The sequence below is a fragment of the Polyodon spathula genome, chromosome 23 (assembly GCF_017654505.1).
Source record: "Polyodon spathula isolate WHYD16114869_AA chromosome 23, ASM1765450v1, whole genome shotgun sequence".
In the NCBI taxonomy this organism is placed as follows: domain Eukaryota; kingdom Metazoa; phylum Chordata; class Actinopteri; order Acipenseriformes; family Polyodontidae; genus Polyodon; species Polyodon spathula.
In genome coordinates this window covers 24,229,978-24,254,908 of record NC_054556.1, presented here as the reverse complement: position 1 = coordinate 24,254,908, position 24,931 = coordinate 24,229,978, and the positions used below count along the sequence as shown (strand labels likewise).

At 36.6% G+C, this 24,931-nt stretch overlaps 1 protein-coding gene across 3 annotated transcripts; it reads right to left on the bottom strand.

The window, feature by feature from the left end:
- Positions 1-2,726: 2,726 nt before the first annotated feature.
- On the bottom strand, positions 2,727-24,815 carry LOC121298040 (protein kinase C-binding protein 1-like). 3 transcript variants are annotated; one of them, XM_041224778.1, is made up of 24 exons: positions 24,694-24,815; positions 22,139-22,366; positions 17,493-17,563; positions 16,897-17,051; positions 15,522-15,740; positions 14,926-15,039; positions 13,664-13,726; positions 13,406-13,498; positions 13,125-13,212; positions 12,950-13,005; positions 12,778-12,855; positions 12,501-12,616; positions 11,886-12,376; positions 11,228-11,356; positions 10,745-10,897; positions 10,065-10,568; positions 9,140-9,649; positions 8,485-8,675; positions 8,284-8,364; positions 7,825-7,903; positions 7,225-7,464; positions 6,204-6,361; positions 5,065-5,154; positions 2,727-4,108 (listed from the first exon to the last, which is right to left on the bottom strand). In XM_041224778.1, the coding sequence occupies exons 2-24, from the start codon at positions 22,150-22,152 to the stop codon at positions 4,007-4,009; spliced, it is 3,795 nt and encodes a 1,264-aa protein (XP_041080712.1). In that variant the 5' UTR covers positions 22,153-22,366; positions 24,694-24,815; the 3' UTR covers positions 2,727-4,006. The 3 variants fall into 3 exon arrangements, with proteins under 3 accessions (XP_041080712.1, XP_041080715.1, XP_041080714.1); XM_041224781.1 differs by lacking the exon at positions 13,664-13,726; XM_041224780.1 differs by lacking the exons at positions 22,139-22,366; positions 24,694-24,815 and adding an exon at positions 19,844-20,132.
- Between the last annotated feature and the right edge of the window lie 116 nt (positions 24,816-24,931).

The window sequence follows — 24,931 nt, the reverse complement described above, 5'->3', positions numbered from 1 at the left end:
ACGAAGTGGGAAGGGGAGGTGAAACAGCGACGCCCACATTGACACAAGTTGGCCATAAAAGGCAATTGCAAGCAAGATCGACGTTACAGCGACACCTATAGGACAGGAGTTCATCCTTCCCTAGAACGTACATTAGTAGGCAGAATCCATTATTCATCAGTGCATATTTAAACGCTATTTTAATACTGAAACGACAAATACTGTATCCACTTGAGTCCAGCCTCAGTGTGAATAAGAATGGTTTGACAACATGAAATCATAAAATGGAAATATCATCAACTTGTATTTTTCTGTTTAAAAAAAAACAAGTTTGTAAGATTAGGGATCTCAACAGTGTGCTTTTAAATATATAAACTATCCTTTTTTAAATATATAAATACACACACATTTTATTATGCATTTCTGGTGATAAACAGAAGAACACAGCTGTCTATATTTAGTCAAGTAACTATAGTGGTTGCATCGATCATAAAATTAACAATGAATCATTTTTAGCAATGATCTATTAACCCTGTAGAATGTTTAAAGTCAACAGCTGGAACCTTTTAATCTAGCAACACAGTCGAAAATCTTGGTGTACACACACACACACTGCACACTCACAGAATGTCAGAATGTACATGCATTAAATGATGCTGATGTGTCAATTGCCCATTTGTTCAGAATCATACAGCAATTCACATGCCAACCTCCAGCCCCTATTTTATTTTATGACAACTATATTTCTGTAGAATAGAACCACTAGCAGAAAGCACACATGTGTATTTTACAATTTATATGTTTTAATATCAATGGACCATGTTACACATGATATTTGAACACAAAGGTTGTTGACGTATTTCCTTCGGTTCTCACTAGATCTGGTGGACTCGCCCTAAAGGTGATTCTGTCAGGTAATGCGTGTCCCACACAGTAAATAAGAGAATCAAAGTGCATTTGAAATGTTTCTAAAACCCTGTTACTCAGCCAATATTGCAATTCAAATTAGGGTTAAAAAAAAACAAAAACAACATTGACTGCCCAGCTGACGACTGATCACAGAATATTGTTTTCTCTACACTGGATAGCTGTGTATTTTGTTTCTTGTTCAGCTACACAGCACGTTTGTTTTGCCATTGCAAACATGTACACAAGTTTAATAGAAAATGAGCCATGCAAGCCGGGGGATAACCAAGAGATCCAATTACTGTGATACCTATTTAGCCCATGGTGCAATCTGCATGACATGAGTTTTACAAAGCTACTGAGATACAGCCTGTATGGTTCATTTAAATATGCAACCTAAGTGTTTCATAATGTTTTATACTATTATTGGGATGCTTTACTTCCACAAAATAAAAAAAAAAACAATGCCAATACTACATTGAGTAAAAAGCTCTGACAGATGAGGGCCTTAGTGTCAATTAGCAAGTGCCTGCTAGAACAAATTATTGGAGAAATGCATGGACATTATAGAAACATTTTTTAATAGTTTCTTGTAATCAAAAGGAGACATTGTACTAAGTTAACCAAACCAGACAGGAAATGTGGACGTTTCCATCTGCGCACCCAACTACAAAAAAAGTTTTGAAATGAAGCCCTATGAAAAATAAGTTACCTCAGATCATTCATTTCTCCAATAACAAAACACATAATGTACTCTAGTTTCTGATCATTATTTGAATGCATGACAAATTCTTCAGAAGATGCAGCTCTTGAGTATAACCTCTTCAGTTTCAGCACAGGCATGTGTCACAGGTTTAATTTGTTTTACCATGCTAGCGTTTTTTTCCATTGTTTCATGTTTATTTTCCTTGAATTTATGTAGGCTTGGTGGTACAGTGGTTTAGAAAAGGGATTGTTACCAGGAGGTTCCTAGTTCAATCCCAGCTCAGCCATCGACTCCCTGTGCAAGTCACTTAACCTCCTTATGCACAGTCCTTCAGATGAGATGTAAAACCAAGGCCCTAGTGTAAGTGACTCTACAGCAGCAGTTGTGATGCATAGTTCTGCATGTCACTTTGGATAAAAGCATCTGCTAAATGACTAATAAATAATATTTGAATGGAAAACAATCTCTCCTAAAGCACTTAAGGTGTTCCTTATAGTACCTTCACTGTCAAAATCACACCTGAATGAAGAGATGTCATTTTGTCCAGTTGATTACTGAGATCCTTGGTTTGTTGAATCTACAGACTCACAATAATGCAGAAATACCAGAAAAATTACAATTACATAATTATGAAAAACATAATTTACATTTATTCTTGGTCACGTTTAAAACAATATACCAGTGTGCTGAAAGAGGTTAAAGAGTTGGCTGCCCTTGCTTGGGCAGATGGCATATGAAGGCACAATGAATAGGGTTTATGTCACAGTACACCACAAGTTATTGGAGTGCACTAAGGACTGGAGACCACAAGTCTAAATGTCACTTCAATCACTCGAACCCTGGATGATCAATGGATTCCGAGATGACTAGGGTGACAACTGTAAGCCTTTTATTAATTTGTAATATTTACACAGGCAATACCCTAGTTTTTAGAGTCGGTCTTCCACTTTGTGGCATATAAAGAATGATTGATTGAATAAGGTTTTGAATACTGAATGTATTCTGTGCATAATGTGGGGGAAGACAATGGAATGAGTTCCAGGACATGTGTGTTGTAAGAGATTCTTTCACGCAATCCATTTTGTGTTTTATATATACAAGTCTAATTTCTTTATACCTTTAGTATGACAATCAGTGCCAATAAAAACAAATCAATTTTAATATAAACTTTGTACAAATAAAAATATGCAAGCAAATTTCACAAGTTAGGCCTGCAGAATAACTGGACACTTTTCTTCGTTAAAATGATACCTTTTAACACTTTACACTAACAATCTTATATATACAAATTGCTTCTTTTATAAACAATGGAAGTGGCCAGAAAGTCAAAAAAAAAAGTACAACAAACTGAAATTTTACATTAGCTGGACTCATATACATAAACAATGCGTTTATCATTAACATACATTTACAGACAGTTCTGCAAAAAAAAAGTAACAGTATTTCAAACATTTTCATTCTGCTTTATACATTTGGTTAGTATAATCTGGCCAATTATTTTCCCCATTAATACAATATGTTCACATGGGACTGCTTGCTAAGAAAGCTAAAGTAAGGCCTCCATTTTAGAATGAATATTTTCAGCACAGTTGTATTTCATGGGCTTGTGTTTGTGTCACTGGGGTCTCTATTAATAATCTAAGCCATGCTGAATCTGAATACCACCATCCTTTGACCTTTAACAGTATAAACATTACTACATACAATAAAAATACAGTCAAATGAGGTCCACGAAAAATCAGGGATATAAATTGTAGGCAGACAGTATTAAGATATGCACCATTTGCACAAACTCTGGGGCTCCATAATAACACCTGTTTTGTGTATTTCCAATATATAATAATCACTTTAAGCTTCCACAAATGGAGTGATACATCTTTCCATAAGTTTTGGGGCTTGTGGTCTATTTTACCGCACGATTGTCAGGTGCATTGCAGAACTGAGGCATCCAGGGGCTTCCATGGTATTGAAATTTTCAAAAAGAATAAACCATTTTACATTTGTTAAAAACGCCCTCATATTCTGGCTCAGATTTTCTATTAAATTTAACCAAATCTTTTTTAACCAATACTGTCTAGCATTCCAATAGTGACAAAAAAAAAAAAGAAACCGAAAAAAATAAAAGATGGATCTATAAGAATAAGATGTTTAAGACATCCAAAAATGGAAGCGTATTTACAAAAGAAGCACATACCAATAGGTAAAAAAGGGTGTTAATGCTATACAATAGTGTAGTGTAGCCAATGGGTTTTGTTTTTTTTCATTATTTACACAAATACAATTTTCCCATCGTATCAAGGTCAGTACACAGAAGTGCAGTTTCACATTTTTACACAATTCACAAATTTTTTTTTTCTCTCTCTCACACACACACAGAGTGTTTTCAGTCTTTTCTCCTGTGTACTTTGTGAAGCATTAAACTCTGCGTACTTGAACTGGCATTGTAGCCTGGACATACTGGACTCCTGTTCGCATGGCTACTGTCCCAGAACTGGGGCCGACAACTACTGGGATCGTCTGTGGATAAAAAGGTTTCTTTTTTTAATTGGAAATTTTAAAAGAAAAAATAAATACAAATAAATGAGAAGCAATTCCCAATCATATTTTTTTTGTTACAATAAATTAAAAAAAACAATAGAAGAAAAAAATAAGGTACATCTTGTTAGAGAAGCAAATCTAGTAATGGCAATGTTGCTGTACAGGAAAGTGCCACCATCCCAAAACATTAAAACCAGGAGAAAAACTGTACAGTGTTCAGTAAATTAATGAATAGCAGCAACTTTTTAATCACTGTGCACCTTAATGTATGTGACCAAATACAATATGTAGTATGTGTTACTCTCAAGTCCAGTGGTAAATGTACAGTGTTTTCTAAGACTTGTTGGTGCTGTAAAGCTTATGGCAAAGTTACAAGATTAGCTTGCTTATATCTTAACTCATGTAAAGTCACAGGTAAGAATGTACCTGTTTCAGCACTATCAAATATTAATTAGAAATCCATCTGTTCTACAAGTGTTTTCACGGTTTTAGAAGGTGGCTAAAGAATAGGTTGTAGCTGATGAAATACACCAGGATTGCTTACAGTCGTTCTTGATGAATATAAAACTAACAATGCAATGATAGCTAATGGCTGTCTCTTAGCAGGCCTGTATTCAATGTGGTGCAGTTCAGAAACACCTCTGTATCTCTCATGAAACAACACTGGGTAGTTACGAAGCAATGGAATTCCAAACAAAGTAAATGCATCTTTAAAAGGCAAATAGAATGATAACGTGTAAATGGGTCTTTTGTTAGTCACGTAACAATGACACTAAGATGTCACTATACTAAATAAAATAAAGCTTAACTAAACAATGCAAATAAGAAAAATAGAACAAAAAAAAGAGAGAATTAAAAGCGCTATTAAGAAGAAACATGCTTTTAAAAAACAACAACTATACAGCACTAGAAGTGGGAATAAGTTCTGTACTTACTATTGTGGGTTGAGAATTTGGGATATAGGTAGTAGTCTGTGGTACCTGGACCAATTTAATTGGCTGGCTGCTCTTCACGCCTGTTGCTATCTGCAGAGACAGCACAGGGATTTTCAATTCATTTCTACAAACGCGAAATCTGGTACTACAACTTTCTTTTAATGTTGGCAACTCTTTATATAAAGTTATACTTCCCTGTAAATGATTTGTTTCAGATAAAAGTACTTGCATTTTTATTCACGTGGACTTTTCACAGATTTTACAGATTTTGTTTAAATAAGCTAAGAACAAAATGTGACGGTGGCTCCCCCACTCTATTGTAATTTCTACACTGGAAATAAAGTTTGTTTGTGGGGGAAACAAACTCTGTTCAATGCACAGGAATTGGAAAGTTAAAAGAGATCCACCATAGTGTATTTTGCGGTGTTACACATTTAAACAAAATACATGGAAGTTACTAGAAATGTTAACAGGAATAACAAGATAAGTATTTTATTTAAAAATATGTAATTTATAAGGAAGTTCATATTTAATATGATAATACCATAGCCAGTACTACTCGTTATCAGCGACCCCTTTCCATTTGCATGTGTAGAGCTTGAACTAACCAGCACAGCTGAGATTTCAACTACAAAAAATAAAGAAATTCATGTACAGAAGACAATTGAATGGAGCCACTTACTGACAACACATTTCCTTTGCAAGTGAACTAAAATGAGTATTTGTGTTTCCATTTCATATTAGCCAGAGGGCTTCAGAAGGTTTGTGTTTCAGAGAATCGTACAAATGAGTGTTCTCCACCCACTGTAGCAGATCACAACAAATTCAACTCTTGGACAATAGAGTTAGAAATGAGAACTGACATGAATACAGTGTGATAGTAACCAGTTATAACCGAGTCGCCTACTAAAACCAAAGGCAGCTCCACTAACAATAATTAGGTAAGACTGGTGTTACTAGTTTGTTTGCAATAGTGGTCTGCTTTCTAATCTATTTCTGGCTGGGATGATGCTGAACGTAGAAAGGACTGGAATAAAAAAATCCTATCAGTCTTTTTCTGAACAAGAGCTTGACATTGAATGCATGTAAGATTAAATGTTGTGATGTAGTCAAAAAAAAAAATGTTAAGATACACTAACAGTGTCATTGTCTTTGCTTTTTTCTACACTGGAGTCCTTTTCATGTGGGGCAGCTGTAGTCTCTGTTGCCGGTGGCTGAACACTGGCGGATTGTTGGGAGGTTTTGCTTGAAGCACCTGTATTCGTTTCTGTCTCAGCCTCTTGCTGAGATGCAGTGGCTGTAAAGACAAATGAAACACAATTTAAATTTAAAAGGCATGTTAACAGAATAAAACACTCTAGTTTCCCTAATCCCCATGTCACTTAAATGCCAATTTTCCTTAACTACAGAATATGAAATCGCTAGTATTTAAAAACAGGATCCTACTAGAGCTTTGTTCCCTATATTCCTGCACACCTCTATCCTCTCAATGAACTGGTGCAGGCCAATCCCTACCTTGCTTGTGCTTCCGATAAGATCTGGAATTCTAAAGTTAGACTCATATTATTATGGCCGTAATACATAATTAATGAACAGAATCAATTCCAAACAGTATACTATTTATGTAACTGAAAAAATGCAGTAATATATATATTTTGTGTAGTCGTGTACAGCATCTTGACACATTGTACACAAACAGTACTTTAATACTGTATATGAAAATACTACAAATATTAGGTCAAGTGCACTTTTTTATTGAAAATATGGTTTAAACCATAAACAACCACTTGCACAAGATAGAAATCTATTATGTTGTTTTGATTAATCTATTTAAATTTATATCAAATCTGTACTTCTACAGATGAGGCCATGGGCCATATCTATTTAATAAATTACATGAAATGTATTTTTATGTCTGGGTGTTTTCCCTTCACAATAGCCTGTCATATCAAGTTCCATTAGCAACAGTCATTTAAAATGTAATGCTAAGGTTTTCAAACATTTTGTTTCAGCTCTTGAACAACAACGATTTTGAAAATGGTGTACATAAAAAAAAATAATAATGAAATGGTTCATTAATTTAATTTATAACATGACTGAAAACATTAGTCTTTTGCTTCCAATAGACAAAAGTGCTAATAAAAGTGTGTGTTCCCTTACCGGACTGCGTGCAGGACTTCATGTGCTCAGGCCAGTGAGCCTGCTGGCATGGGTAGTCACAGTAGCTGGTGTTCCAGCAGCAGTAGAAGATGGCTTCTTTCTTGCAGTTGGCGCACCACTGTTTCTTCTTGGTCTCATCCACAGACTGTTGTTTCTCAAGCTCCGTCTGTTTCTTAACCTCTGCCATCAGCCGATCTCGCTCCTGCTCTAAGCTCTGACGCATCTCTGCCATCGTCAGCTCTGAAATGTACAAGACAGGATATGCCAGCCCTGTGAATATTACGCCATATACTGTAGCCCTGTAGGTTCCCAGTCACATTTTTTGAAGTGTTACTGTAGACACATGCATACTTGATATAATTAATCAAAATTGTCTTTAATGTAATATTGCTTAAAAAGATAACATTTGAAATGCATGTAATTATACAAGTTGTTTAACTAACCAAGAGTAACTGAACATATAAGACATATATAACATATACATCTTAGCCTTTGATTAGCCATTTGTTAAGGATAATACAAAATGTACAAATTAAACCGTTATAGTAAATAGCACCCCAAGAACTTTTCATTATTTTTAAGGGAGCTTGAATTTATTACCAAGGTTGTGTTTCATTTCTGACAGCTCCTGCTGATGCAGCCATTGCAGCTTATCAATTTCAATTCTCAACCGTCGAATCTGTAAAAAGGAAAAGGAAAATTGAGTAATACAGCATGAAACCTGAAGGCTATATACACTGAAGATAATTAGTTATTCTACTATTAATGCGTTAGACCAGCTTACTGCAAACCAATTAAAAAAACGTCTGCTATGACTTCATGCCAACACATGTCGTTCAATTTATTATCATTTATTATTTTCATTTTTTTAGTAGAATTTCTCTTGACAAATGCACATCTCATCTTTCTTAATAACTATCGATTTTGAACAAAAATAATTATACATAGTAAAGAGAAAAGGAACAGCTCATCTATTTTATGGGGGGTGGAAATGAGAGGTCTAGGTAGCAAATGGAGCCCATCTAATGTGAACCTTGTAAATGTTTTCACCAAACATACCTCTTGTATTGTATTGCCCGAAGTACTTTTTGAGAGATCGTTGTATATTTCAGTCATTGTTCCTTTTATTGCATCCATTATCTGAAAGGTAAATTAAACATACTAGCAAACGTATCAAGTAAAGCAAGTTATACTGCCAAAAATTTTGAAGAGAGGCAATCTTGTATATTTATTTGAAAAGCACAATCATGAATTGCTTACTTTGCTGGTGTACTTGGCAATGTCTGCTGCAACATCAGCTGAAGTTGTTGCAATCTGGAAGTCAGTGTTAACTGATGTAGATGGTGTGCTGACTGTCACTGGCGTGGTTATCATCGAAACAGCTGGAGTGCTTGTAACCAGAGTAATCGAAGATGTTGATGTGCTCTGAGTGACCTCTTTCTGTTGTACAGCTAAAACAATACAGGAAAACAGATATTGTAATAACTGCAGGACTCCTTTATCGAAACCCCAAAAAAGCATTCCAAACAAACATTTCAGAATGCCAGTTTATTTACCATTTCCTTGTGACTTTGAACATAGCAGTTACTCTAAAACTTGGGTACTGTATTTTGTAGAACCTTCTATAGATGTTCTTAAAATGCACTAAAATCTGTAATTTCTGGTTGATAGAAACACAAATGACATCATAAAATGATCTCCCCCTTCTCCTGCTGTCTTTGTTGTGTTGCAAAATCTCATTAGTTATTCCTAATACAGTGCCCCCCCTTTATATGCATCCCTTTACACTGTACGCTATAGCATTATAAAGGGGGATGACTGTATATTCAATTTACTTTTCTATGTTATGGTTATACAATAAAAAAAATGACGCTGCTTCTACGATCCATTAGTTTGAAATGGGTTTGAGTAGTACCTTTAACTGCCTGTCTAGTCTGGTATCGAGTGCTTGTGGAGGGCTGTGAAGACTGCTGTGGCTGCAGTGGCTGTGCTGGCTGCTGTTGCTGCTGTGGCTGTGCTGGCTGCGGTGGTTGCGCTGGCTGTGTTTGCTTCTGTGAACTCTGTTGCTGTGTATTCTGAGGGGACGGGTTCTGCTGCTGCTGGTTTTGGCTCTGGTTCTGTTGCTGTTGCTGTCTCTGTACCTTCTGCATATGCCATTTCTGTGAGGAGGTTTGGAACTTATTTGTGGAATTCCATACAACAGCCCGCTGGACAGCTGGAGCAGTTTCTCTGGGCAGAAGCGGCCTCTGCTTTTTAACTGCTGCAGCAGCAGTGCTAGATGTTAGCGAAGTAGCTGGGATAGACACCATATTAATTGGGATTGCGATGGTGGAAGTCTGAGCAGAGTCCCTGAGGCTAGGAAGTGAAGAAGAAGCAGCTTCTCCAGCAGGCTTCAGAGCTGTGCTGGGAGATGGAGAAACCTTACCTAAAAGAAAACAATTGACATACAGATGATCTGTAATTGTTCATTTACATCAATTCAGTAACACGCTCTCAACATACAGTGAAAAGTGAGCTGCAAGTAGTTTAAATATAAACTTTATCCAACACTCCTATCAAGCGTTGCCAAAGTGGTCCATTATGAATCCCATTCATGAGATTTCTATATATCAGGTTCCTGCTAAACCTGCTCAGGCAGAAGTTATCCAATCCATAATAACTCTAGTTTGTAGGCACTTAATTGATTACCTGCTATAAGAAATTTGAGAATCTGAGCAACCAGTTACATTAAAAAAAAAAAAAAAAAAAAAAAAAAACTGTACTGAGTGTAGGGATTATCACTCCCTCAATACAGAAAGGAGCCCCAACACACAAAATGAAAAATAAAAATCTTGCAGTACCCTCTTGCTTAGCAGCGGGAATCTCTTTCGTTGCATTTGTGGAAATCTGCTCCTTCTTGCTTTTCTTCCTGTCACGGCCAGCGTGATCCTCCCCCAGGTCTATCACCAGCTCCCCATCAGAGTCTGAATCCATGTCCTGGCCCACAGGAGGGGGCCCCACCTCCTCTTTGGCTTTTAAGTTTTCCTTTGAAGAGTGCTGTGAACCCTTAAGTATTTCTGAATGCTCCTTTTCCAAGTCTGAGCTTGATCTCTCTTTTGTTGAGAGTTCAGTTTTCTCTTCGGTTGCTTTGCTTTCCTCATCAGCCTCTGTTTTTACATCACTTTGGGAAGGCAGTTTGGCTTTCTTTTTTAGGTCCCTTTCGCTTTTATCCTCATCTTGTCCATTTTTTAATTTCTGTTCATCTTCACTCATATACTCGCTGTCACTGGAATCAGACTTCTCAGAATCTTCAGAATCACTGTGTTCAACCCCTGTGTACACATTTTCAGAAATCTCATTTATTCCTGTGAAAAAAAAAAAAAAATTAACTGACTTTTTAATTTTTTTATTTGGGTGTCATAGCAGAAGCCTTGATTACTGAATTACAATAACATTTCAGCAGATATCAAAAATCCAATGACTACTGCACTGGTTTTGTTATGGTAACACAGGAAAGGCTGTAGCTAATCCCACTGCTTACCAAGCTGGGCTTTACAGCTTTCAATGGTTTTATCAAGGTTGAGTTGGAAACGGCTGCGTATTTGTCTCTTTGGTGATGTCAGCACAAGCGCTGTGGTCTGCTGCTGTACCGACTCGCTCAGTTCTTTCAGGTCCATTTCAGCTTTGCTGCGATCTGGGACAAACACAGAAATAGAAAGATGTTACAATTGCTTCTGGTCCTATGCATCTGGGATGAAAGAGACCATACAGTAAAATCGGCAAATCTGCCTGAACTGTTTTTTTACAAGCCATTAACTGCAAAAAAAAAAAAAAAATCTGTAAAAAATAACAACAATTGATTTTTTTCAATATATATATATATATATTATATATATATATATATATATATATATATATATATATTATATATATAATATATATATAATATGGTAATTAAACTTTGGTATCCAAAATCAGGCAAGGTCCTTCAAGAGAAAAAATATATGTAATTATTTAAACCAACCCAGGTTAAGGTTAAGAATGCTGCCAGTTGTTGAGGTGCGTTCTTGTTTGGGAGCAGTGGGTGTGGATGATTGAGAAGAGAAAGGTTTTGGACTCCCAGTATGTCCCATTTTTGCAGATGCTGGAGATGCTAAGGTAGGAAATAAACACATTTATAATTAGAATTACTAATACACTTATCAAAGTACAATGTTTTTAACAATGCAGTATTTACATATAAAGTACAGTACTGCCAACATAGTTCCCTGCAATTTACAAACCTGCTGTTAATTGGTACTTGAAATATCACTCTACATGAGAAGACGTTATCGTTGAACTGAATAGACAGTCGTTACTATCCTAGCTAGAACTGTCAGATTCTACTCTGTGTATGCAGACTATTTGTACAATACATGAAAAGCTTCCAGTTTAATCTAGAACACAAGTTTAGCCAGCAGACAACTGCCAGAATTTTACAATAAAAAAATACCCCTTCTGATAACATCAAGAGGAACACAACCAAATACCCCATCCATCTGATGCAGCATCAACATTAAACCCCATTTAGAAATCTGACTGCTCTGACAAGCAGCTTCAGATAAAGCACTGCTGCAGCTGTTGTTTCTCAGTAGAACTCTCAAGGGCAGGATCAGTTTTCCAGTCCCTGTCGCTGGGTGTACCTGTACTCCGATCTGTGAAGTCCATGGACTCCTCACCAGCACTGTAGTGATTGAATGGAGCCTTGACGCTCTTCTCTGAAGCATCCTGCTCGATGTCGGAGCCTGTGTGCACAGAGGAATTTGTGCTCATCGGAGACCTTGGCATGTCGGTTAAGGAGATCCTCCGTCCAGTGCTGCTGGACAGCATGGGTTTACTCAGAATGATCTTTGGGGATGCTGTCATGTCAAAACTGAACTTGATTTTCTCCTGTTTGTCTGGCCTTACAGTCCCCCCTGTCGGATTAGTGGGATCCAGCAGCATTTGAAACTGGTTGTTTGGGGTGTACGGTGTCCTGAAGGGAGCGTAATTAAAAACGGCAAACTTCTTCCCGATGTTATCCACGTAGATCTCCATCTCTTGCATGGCACTGTTAAAGATGCTTTTTGTCTTTTTCACAGAAAAAGGAATTTCTTTTGACATGAGGTAGCAGTTATTTATAGGGACCCAGGCCCTAGGACAAAAAAAGAATAATCACATATATTTAATCACACTTCTTAGCTGATGTTTTGGATTATTTAAATCAAGTTACATAAATAAAGCGTGTTCTGAAGAAAGATTACTGGAAGAAATCTTACCTATCATGCTGCCCAAAAAATCGGGCATCAACCTGCCCGTCTTTATCCCTCAGCGCTTTGGCAGGCCAGAATGGGAAGCCTTTCAGTTTTGCCCACACTAGAGGATGAGGGTTAGTCTAAAAAAAAAAAAAAAGAAAAACATAACACATTGTTTCAATTTTATTATATACCAGATCTATATTCTGTTTCCTGTGAAAGCAAAATACCAACAGTCAACACTAGATGGCAATGCAAGTTAGTGTAATCATGCATTTAAACTAGTAGATGATTTACTTACACAAGGCTCACAAAACCAGTTTTCCCTCTTTTGGCAAGCTGACAGATAGCATTCTGGACACACTTCAATTTCATTCATCTGTACAGAAAAAAAGTATATATATATATATTACTTAAATATTTATATGCACAAAACAGAGTAGAGATTTATTACGTGTTTAAATAATACTTACTTCATGTTCACATATTTTTATTATGACTTTAGCCGTCGCTGTCAACTTGTGATTTCCTAGAAAAATCAAAATATACATTTTTATATTTTCTTTCAGATTTGTTTGTAAACATTTTTTATTTATTTTTTGCATGGACAATATTTGGTCTGAACAATGCTAAAAAGCACACACTAACCTCCATTGTAAATTATGCAGTTGTGCAAAATCCACTTAACATCAGCCAGGAAAGCTTCAGTACAACCATACATTTTCTTTTTGATGTTCTGAAATTTAAACAGGAAAGCTTTATAAAGCAAAGCTCTGTTGATAACATATTACAAGCTGTAACCAACAAGCAAGGAACAACAAACTGTATTTTTGTAATATATACTGTATATGTCAATTTATCATGGTCAATCAATGAACCACACCGTTTTTGGATATTATGGTAAGAAAGAATTCCACAACATAACCTACCTTTTCTAACGTGCAAAGGTCCATCGCATGAAAAATATATTCAGCATAATCAGGGTGTTGTTCTAGTGAAACTGGCTTCTGGAACGGTTCCGTCTGTTGAAAGACAAATGCAAAATATGAGTCAATTAAAAAGCCATGTCCAGATAGACATTAGAGCTTACCACGATAGGCAGTCCTCTAGACAGTCATACTGCCAAGTATTTTCAAAGCTGCAGCTATCATTATTAGGGATATATGGTAAATATTGCTTTTTTTTACCCAATTAATAGGTTCTCTCCGATGGGCTGCTGCATGGGGAGAGAGAGGCGAGCAAGGCTGATCCTGAAAAAGAGCAAGGAGAGCTTTTCCTGACCAGAAAACAGCTTGGATTCAGCTGTCTGGACAATGTGTGTTATTACCAAACAGCACTGGCCACATAAGAATTAATTAGGCTGCTCCGACGGTCCAGCTGAGCAGAGTTTAGACTAAGAAGCAATTCAGCAAAGCTTCATTAGAGGGAGCAATTGCAAAATGATTTAAAAACCAAGCTTGCCTTTGAATTTGAGTGCATTTCATATTCATCTATTTACAAAACACAATAAGGTGAGCTTTAAGAATCGTCACTTGCTATTTTGTAAATGTTTTGTAAGTGTTGCTTTATATATTGTATGCCGGGTATTACCGATAATTTTATGTTTGTTATACAGAGATGTTAAAGTTTTGGTGGTATGAAAACTAAAAACCTATCTATTCTTTCTCAATCGTATCATAACTGGCCAGTAGTCTCTAGCAGGTATTCCATGGCTTTCTGACATAAACAAAATGTAAAACCTACCTCCAGTACATCTTTACCTACATCAAGCACAGTACTGTGTGTTTTCCTGGGGCCTGAGTGCCCTGTATGTAACTAACCACAAGAGTTTTTATCTCTGTACATCTTATTTGGATTTTTCTTGGTAATATAAAAAGGTAGGAGAACAAATCCACAAAGCCCAGATAGACAGATTTGGTATATTATCAAGTTATTTATACATTTTCTTGCAATTTACAGGACACGAACTGATGAAAAGAAAAACAGACATTAAGCTTGCAGAATGCATTTCTTCAAATGATAAAAAGATATTTCTTTACATCACACAAAGTACTGCACTACTCTTTCAATATACCTGTCCACTCAAAACTGCAGTCAGACCGTAGTAGCAAAGACAACTCCTAAAACCAACTGACCTGTACGCTAATCAAACATACCATTTTTTTTAAATTTATTTCTCAGGATATCAGATCCAAGCTACTCAATTAGTTATCCTTCTACAAAGTTATGTAGTGCTGAAAAGTTGAATAGTGACATTGTTAGTTTGCACTGCTGGTATTGAGATACTCAGACATATGCAAATATACAATAAAATGTACAAAATATGTATGTAAAGTTTTACCAGAGTATAACTTTTTTTTGTATTGCATGAGTACAATATGGTACAAACAGGTCTATGCTAAAGGCTTCAGATTTTGGTTCCAGTTTTAAGGCAGACATAATCACTTACCCCAGGTTGTTTCATCTTCTGTAGTGCAAACTTAAGAAGGTACGACAGCTGATCTATCGTTAGCATTGTCATTGCTTTGCTTTGAGTTTCTATACATTCTGCTACTGTTATTTTCTGAAAAGCAAAAAAGAAAAAGGAGGCAATTTAAAAATGTGTTCTGACAATCACAAGCTTTGAACCTGGGTCTCTTTCCCTACTCCATCCCATAAATGGCTCATAACTGTCACTGCACCAAACTCCTTTTTAAATAGGGCAGCCATTCGCTACTAAAACTGTGGGTTATAATTTTAAATCTTTCATCAACAGCTGCTTTCTGGTTTCTGTATTCCTTCCCCAGGGAAGGTATTCTACCCCCCCCCCCCCCCACCCCCCCCCCCCCCCCCCCCCCCCCCCCCTATTTACCTATACCCCCACCCCCCCCCCCCCCCCCCCCCCCCCAACATCACCAAACATGATGCATCTATGCTTGGTGCACTCTCCTTACTACTGTTTCTTTTTCTTAGACACATCTTACACAGCACTCAAGTGCAGACAGACAGCATGCTACAGTAGTTTAGTTCAGCAGTCCAAGACTGAATTGTAAGAATTGCTGGTACCTCGCATTCAGGACAGAACCAGTCCCCCTCAGGCTCAGCTGTCAGTTTCAGACACTTTGCATGGTAGACCCGTGGGCAAAGCTCACAGCAGAGGACCTGGCCCTCACGGTGACACACCCAGCAATAGAAGTCATTCCGCCCGTCCTGCGGCACAACATCAACAGGGTCTGTGGTGAGTGGCTGCTTCATATAGTAAAAGGGACCATGCCTTAGTTCTGACTGTAATGCAGACAAGAGAAACAGGTTTCAAAATACAAGAAACTGTACAGGTTAACGCATAACAGTCACATGACCACAATGAAGTTATACAAAGGGCAGACCAAAAGACATTTGACAACAATCAACTTTCAGTTCAACAGGGCACTTCACGCTCTTGTATGCATGACGTTACTATTTGATCCAGTTTAAATTTAGGAAGACAATAATATTTAGATTAGAAACAATCTGATCAAAGCTAATTACTGTGCAAAATTGTTACGCTTGTAACAATTAAGTCTCACAAGAAATCTGATACTTTGTAGCATTAAATGCCCAGATTCACAATTGTAATTGAAAACATTTTTATTGCTCAACCAACCGATGCATGAATTATTATGCAAGTGTATCCTTTGCATAATAATTATTATTCTTTGGCAGAAAGTCAATGACAAGTTAGGACTAAATTTCAAATGGTTTGTCTCTTCATTCTGTACACCAAGTTAAACAGATTTCTTTAATTATGTTTTTACAGGACTGGTAAATGCAAAACAGGTTGATTGGTTTACAGAATAGTCAGAATATATATCTTCAAACAAATTCATGTAAAGAATCAATATAATATGGGATTAGACTACAAATTACAGCATACATATTCTGGGGTATAAAAAAAAAAAAAAAAAAAAAGCTAAATGCATTAACCAACAATAGTTAGTGTTGACAAACCAACGTTAACAAACACTATATAAAAAGCTACTTAGTAACAAACATGATTAAAAAGTGCTCACTGTGTAAAACACAACTTATTGTTGTATTATTTTGTATATTAAATGTTTCCCTGAAAGGCAAAAATAAAAAATAAATAAAAAACTACAGTAACCAGTCAGACTGAATGCAGTATTATTTCTATCAGGGTTTATATGTACAGCAAACTTATAAAGCTCACAAAATCACAGTACATCATTAAGCTACAATACCCAAAACAGATAGAAGACCACACAGGTGCAGTATGTAACACTGCTAATTACTAATGTGGACAGTATTATTGCTTGATGAATGCAGGTAAAGTATAAGTTCCCCATCACAGACCAACATTTTGTAACATAGTTGCCAAAAATATGTTTCAGTTAAACGCAGTTCATGGTTTATTTCCACTAAAAGTAACTCTTGTATATTGTACCTGCTCCTTGTTGTGACTGTTCACTAAACCAGGTTTCTTTTTCTTTTTTATGGGGCTGACAGATGGCTCTGTTGGGGAGTGGCCATTGGAAGAATGTGGAGGACTAGGAATCTTTCTTTTCTGTGCTACACGTTCTGCTGGCCCAGGATCTGAAACTACAAACTGAACCAGTTAAAGAGAGTCCCAGCATAAAAAAAACAACACCACACCACAAAAAAGAAATAAAACCTGCACACAAAGAAGGGTGGTGTACAATACACAGTGCTCATTGGTTGGGTTTAAAGCAGACTGCCACTAGTGTTTATTGAAGGGCATAAAGAGGAAGTGAAATGTGATCTGTCAACTGTGCACTCCACCAACTTACTGAAGGGTTCACTGGGTTACTGAGTGGCTACATACTTGATATCCAGACCACTACTTTCAAACACAGTGACAGCAAAAAGCAGTCGTGAAACAGCTACACCACACAAGCCTGGTCCGATATTCTGAAACAGTGGTGCACTTAACTAAAGAAGATGCATTACAGTATTTTAAAGTGCAGTGTATCTCTAAACAGCAAGGGGAATGTTCACCATTTGGTTTTGTTTTTTTCTCACCTTTAGATCGTGTTGAGATGTCCATCCCCTCAACCACCTCTGGTTCTGTTTTAATTTCTTCTTCAGCCAAACTGCAACCAATGAATCAACAAGAAAAATAGCACACAACTATTACAGTATGTCCCCCCAACAGACATGCAATGGTGCTTTGAGTTTTTAAAACAGTAACAGGCATGATCACTTAACATTCAAAAGCTGAAGTCTGAACCTTTTCCGATTTTAGCCAGAAAGCTCTACTATAGTGGCTATCTATTTAGGCTTGATCAGAAGTGAAAGTAAAAATCTAGCCTATAATTTTACTGTTATGCAAAGCATTTATTTTAATTAACCTTTTATATTCAACTAAATCCAAAAACGGAACACCACTTTGCTCTTGTATCCAGTCACCTAATCAACTATGCAGTATAAAATTAAACTAAACTCCTGTTTAAAGTATAAAAATCAATGCGCAGAAGAGATTATTTCCTGCTTTGGGATGTTCTGGATTCGGCTGAAGAAACGTTGCCCAAACTCTGTACAGGCACTGTAATATTATTTTCACATTATGTGTGAAATCTTCAAAAACGTGCCAAAATGGTCCTCATTATAATTAACCTTATACCTATGAACCTTAAGAACTTACTTTTTTTAGATGGACATTTGCAATGAAGGGGTGGACAAGGCATTTAAAAGTGAGCAAAAAATAGTCACCATCATTAGTACCAAAGTGTTTCTGAACAGTCTGTAGGCTTTACACCAAAATACGCATTAGCATTGACGTGCTGTCCGTATTCCTATCTTTTTAAACATGATGGCGATTGTTTTGTTATTTGTATGTCTACAGTCATCCTGTAAATCAGTTTTGACCAGTAATTGTTGTGTAGGCGCACTTAAAATGGCATCTAACAGAACTATAATCTAAATGATTACATGTTAATTATTGTTCTATTGCTTAACGCAAAAAATATTTGTATTTGAAATATTTATTAACCTTGGGCAAGTCAAACATGTGCTACAGTTACTTATCAGCTCTAGCAGATCAGACAAATGCAAAAAATAAAAATGTGATTGCTACTGTATATTACTGTTTAAACTAACACCTCAGTAAAACTTAAAGCAGTAACTGAAGCCTTTAATTAGGCAGAAAGCACATACAGTAGTATACCCTCACACAAAAGCCATGGCCTTGAAGCAATGATAAGATGTTGGTCAGTTAATCTATATAGTAACAAATCAAACATTAATAAATACAGATGTCCCGTTTTCCTTATTTCAACCTTCCAGTGCCTTTGTCATGTTTGTAAAATGAGAATATGTTCTCAGTTATTACAATCAGCTTAAGTGGATGTAGGATACAGAACAGTCAGCAAAGATGAATACAAGACAATCAAGTTAAATCTGAAAACTGTGTAAAAATCAAGCTTCAGGCAAGAGCTCAACCCAGTCAACCTCCAAAACAATCAAGGACAACATTGTTTATCTTTAGTATTAGCTTTTGTATTACTAGTAGTAGTTGTAGTTGTATTTTAAATTAGCCGACACCATTATGATGAGATTATATAAGAAAATGAATATTTAGACACAGCTAAACTTTCTTGATCCAATAAGACCTTGAGCTGACCATACAGGTAGTTACATAGGATTGCAAAGCATCTTAATTTTCACAGCAACAAAACTTTCTGAGAAAGTCTGGGCCAAACCCACTCTGAAGCATAAATCCTGCAGGAGATGGCATGTCAGAAAGCCACTGTCCTGAATGGTGCTGTTTTTTTGTCCCCTAGACTCCTCACAGCTTGCTTTCCAGGAACTGTGCAATTTGGAATGACCACATATTATCATGGTCATGTCCCTAAAATATCTGACAAATTAAATGTTACAATAATAAAAGAGAAGTTTACTTTTTAAATACATATTTTTTCCCCAGTTTGGACTAACGGCGGGCAAACTTTATCACAGCAATTCTATTTTAGTTGACCATGACAACCTCAAACCGGGCTATAACCAATATTACTGGCTCATCAGGTCATTTATTTTTATTGCTGATGCAATAGCTTTAGCCTGAGTCACCGGGTAACCTCTCAAACTGAACCAAGAGGGCTATATTTCCTGATTCTGTGGGAGATGACATTAAAAACTCTTCCCTGTATTTTTACATTTTACAGGTTATACTGCCTTGTGTTTTCACAAGGAAGTATAGCCTCAGATAGCAGAGGTAAGGTAATACAAAGTGAGGTTCAGTGTATAAGAAATCAGTGTCTACCTGTGTCTGCCACATACCCTAAGTAACACATTTCATTCGTACTAGAAATTATAAAAATAACACATTCTCTTTGTTATTATGCAATGCAGAAAAGTGACACATAGTAGCATACCTTGTCTTATGCACAGAATATACAAGAAAATTCTTCAGCCTGGCCTTAATTTGGCTGGTTGTGATGAAACAAAGATGGTTGCAGAATTTTCCAGAAGGGCCTTGCTCTCCCTGCTGCTATACTGCAATTGTCAATCTTTAACCTAGACTGTGCCTGCGATTGGTTTGAGTGTTACATGGAGCAGCGTGATTGGGCTGCTACACTGTGGAACACAGCTCGCTGCTATCCTGTCTCAGACATTTTGCTGCAATGCAGAGATTTTTTTTTCTTTTCTAATAAAAACAGAATCATGTAATCTAAGAGAGAAATGAAATGTAACTGTATAAACAGATAGCTAAACATCTGAAAAACCATACTGCTGTATATTTATTCAAGAATACTTCTTTGTTCTCATTTTAAAATCCCTACTTGCTTCACTCTCAAAGCTTTTGGTATCCATTTTAAAACACTAGTCAGTGATATTGGCTTTCACTTTTACTATGTGTTGCCAGTTTTAAATGTTGTACATATTATTTTTGATTACAAATTACTATACTTACATTGCTTAAGGGTTATGTACTGTACATGCTAAAAGGGGCTGAAATACAGTCAAGGGTTTTTACCTGTTAATGTAAAACCTGCACTGTGTCATTTGTATAGCATGCTCAAATTAACTTCTGTGCTGAGCCAAACTGAAAGTGGAATTTATAATGCTAAAATACCCACCTACTTTGGGTTTGGGGGAGGGTGAAGGAGAGCTTCAAATGGGGGGGAAAGCACAGGCTACTGGTACTAACAATAAGCCACATGTAAACTTCCTACTGTGTTAAGAAATACCGCAGATACTGATACAAAATGCATTTGTATTACAACTGACTGGACTCCAATTTTTATTTGTTTATTTTATGTTATTTTATGTAACAAAACCCCTTTTTTTCTTGGGTTAAATGTAGCCTACATAAAAGCAAAACATGATACCATTTGCACATCTAGATTGTGTTTTTATTTGTAGTATTCTACAGTAAAAGTATATTCACAATGTTTTACCAGGTTTCCTAGCCAAATCAATCACCTGGATATCAAACCGTACACCTAACAGCAAAGCTACTTTATTTTGTACAATTTGTTAAAAGGAAGGAAACTGTCTGTTCAATTAATGTAAATTATTCTGACTCGCTTTGCAAACAGATCTGGATAGAGAATATTGCACTTTGATCATCAATTCATACATTGTATTAAAATACCTTTATATTTAACCCTCTGTACTATCAGAAGAAACTACAATGTACAGAGCTAGAACTGCTGTCAAGAGACAGGTAGCACTGTAAGCAGAAATGTAATAAATGATCAATAATTCAGAAAGAAATAACTCACACTTATTTTAAAACTGTCTTCTGTTGTCAGATGTTTGGTGTCCAGCAGTAAGAAACTGCTGATAGATGCACCTCCCTTTAAAATGCTGAAACTGTCAGCAAATGAAGTGTACTTGATGCTCAAAATGATAGCTTGGGTTTAAAATTGTGAGCTGGTTTCAATGGTAAACTATCCTGCAACAACACAGTAGACGCCCTACAATTACTTTAATTGAAACAAATTGAAAATGAAAGGCAAGTTTGCTTTAAAACTGTTTTTGGGATGCTGACCTGCTTATGAAACACGGTTAATTCTACCCCTTGCACTTCTTGTTACTCAAACTGAATTTTAATTTAAGACAAAATCTTCATTTGTGAATTTGCAAAGCAAAGTACCCTTTTAAATGGAAAACCATGTTGCAGGCAGCAAATCTGTGCGATGAGTCTCCTCATTGCAAAATGCAACAACATTTACAATTCTCTTTTTTTCAAATAGAATTAAATAGAAAATGCAGGACAGGCTCTGCAATTTCTTAAAGTAAATGTAGCCCAGTCTACAGTTCAGTTAGCCATTAGCTTCTCAAGGAATCCCCTGCAGTGCTGTGTTACAGCTGCATCTGTTTTCTAGCTTCCATTTTCTCTGAAGCAGACATGTGACACAGGCAAACAATGACTGCAGGCAATCTGCTCACAAAGAGAACTCCTATTACCAGAAAAGACACAGTAAACAGAAAAATGTTACATAGATTTGTTCAAAAAGCATTGCCCTGGTCATCTGTACAATATATTATGGCAACTGGCTAAGTAACCATGTGACCAAAGGCAACAAGAGAAACACTACTTTTGCTTCTGCCTGACTTTAGAGCTGTGATGTGTGATTTGCATGTTTATCTCAAAGAATCATACTGTATACTTGTATAATATAAAACACCACATAAAGGCAAAGGAAATAAAGCAGGCTTACCTCTGTGGATGCATGGCTAACACAGTGTTATGTCAATACTTATAAAACATGGAGGACAGTCTCAGTTCTTAGACAGAAAGGGCTTGGTACTTCAGCTTGAGCGACTCTCTGATAGAAGCTGCACCCTGAATGGCCTCCTTTGACTACCAGGATGTAAAGCTGCAGGGGATTGGCTGAAACATTTCCTGAGTAATTATCTTTGTTCAAGTCAGGCAGGCAAGAGCAATTCTGGGGACGGAGAGGGAAGAGAGAGCTAGGCCCAATTCACAAAAAGACACATTTAAAAGGCATTAAAAAGAAATAAAAAACAGATTAAGCAATGTAAAACAATATCCTCGTGATACATCATACCAATCCTGTCACTTACATAAAGTATGAGAGAATTATTTTTTTTTTTTTTTAGAAAAACAAAGAATGCTATACAGAGATATATACAGGCAAAAGAAGAAAGGGATTTTGCTATATTCTCCCTGCCTTACATAACTAAAACATTTAAGAATTTTCCAAAATGACATAATGCAGTACATAATAAAATATTCAGACATTAATGTTCAATAGGCCTAGATAGAGCACAACTTAATTTAACAGATACATTGAAAGAAAAAGCACTTTTTATAACAGACACATTTAGGCTAGATTTTTACATTTAAGAAGGCTGGATAGCCAAAAAAAAAAAAAAAGACTTTTTTTAAACCAGCATAGCAACAATGAAGTACTTTGAGGCAGAACGTTTGGTTTTAAATGCCTTATTTTAGGAGAGGTTCAAATTGACTCTTAATTCATAGGCTACGTTATTGTGCTGGCAGCCTGTATAACACCAGCAGTATTATTTATTTTAGTATACAGTATATTGGCATCCAATGCACAACTGGGAGCAGATGCAGTACATTAATGAAGCACCCCTTTGGGAAAAGATGTGCTTAGGTAGCAGTGTAATTATGTGTTCATTGTAACCAGTGTGAATGCACTATAAAATACACCCTTTGTAGAAATGTTTTGGATGACCTTGTGGATGACCTCCAATACAATAAGGCTGCCTGGCAGCCATCATGAAAGGTTTTTTATTATTATTATTATTTTTAGGAATAATGATATCTCCAAAACAAAACAAGTAAAAAAAAAAAATCATGCATTGTTTTTTTTTTCTGGGAGAATATTATCAAAACTACTGTAGAGGACTGTTCCACCTCCCCCCCCCCCATCCCTTTACACTTGTAAATTATATTAACTGCAATCACTTCAAAAAGGCATTCAATAAAGAATACATATTGCAATACAACAATACTCAGAATTTAATTAAACTTAATAAAGTAAATCAGTCCACAAAGAGTCTGAGTAACACTGCTGTATTCCATGGTACTGTAGGTACAGCACAGGGGCCTACTTTTTCACTGTACACACACCAGACTGGCAGAACAATTGACAGCTACCATCTTGAGAACCTGAAATTTGAGAACTTTATCTGGATATCAGTCAGTACGTAAATCCACAGCATGAAAAGGGTTAAAGCACAACCGTACTGTTTTATACAAAAGGTAAAACGAGACCCCTAGTGGCCGAAGAAAGGATCTGCAAAAACAACAGCTGACCTAAGGAAAGGCTTGGAGCCATGGAAAGTGGTTCAACGGTACAGCTGTAATATAAACCAGGAGAATGGTTTAGGAAAATGCCTTGTCTATGTTTACAAATTATTTGTACATATTTAAATGCCCACTCTAAAAATATCAGCTTCCTGTGAAATGTCAACACCAAAGAATTACACTAAGGGGCACTAGAGCTTTAAACACAAGATACAGTAGTTCAGCAGTTGGTGCCACCACTATCAGTGGCTTTGATAATGCTAATTGTGGTTATGTGCATATAGAAAGAATTAAGCGGGATTTTTTTTTTCTTTTTTTAGTGAATGGTTTTTCTGTTTTTTTTTTTTTTTTTTTTTTTTAATGGCTTACTGGGAAACTATCATTATTAAACAAAGTGTTACACAGTAACTGGAAGGATTTCCTACAGGGAAATCAAATCAATAATGTTTTATAGTCTGGTACTAGTCTCCAAATTGGTGTCTTAACCTTATTGTGAAGATTCCCCCCCTTAAGTTTATTTTATAGACAAAATCAAAAACGTAAATCTAGGCTTGCTGGAAAAAGCGACACTGGCCCAGTCATGTGTATTGTGCAATGATTTGCTGCTTATTCATTTATTCGACTAAATCGATCAGACTGCACAACATCCCTCAGCATGCATTGCTGTTTCTGCGGTGTTGAGAGTACTGCTATAAACTGTCACTCCGTTTTCTATTCATAAAATATTGCAGGTCCAGACAGAACTGAGGCAAACGGAAAAATCACAGTTGCCAATCACCAAAAAGCACTGGGAATCACAGTTGGGACTGGGAGCTGGGGTTCGCGTTACTGGTAGATGCCAAAATATTATTCACACAATTTAAACTGAGTTGCACTGTGCCTGGCACCCACGTTCCGCCATAACCATAGCCGTGCATCTACTGGCGGATTTAGATACTTACTGTCGTGGTAAATTGCTTTATATAGTTTACTAACCTGCGTATACGGAATTCAGCTCTACTCCAAAACACAACACTTTTTTCAAACGCCTCTCAATCATTCCGAATCCAACCGTTTCGAACGCCGCTCACGAACCACCTGAGCGAGCCTCACATACAGACCTCCCTTAGCTTAGCACGGACAAACAGGCTCGACTACACGCATTCCTATTGGCGAATAGAGGTGTCTATCAAATATTCCTTGACGAAGATTACATATTCGTACGACGTGATAG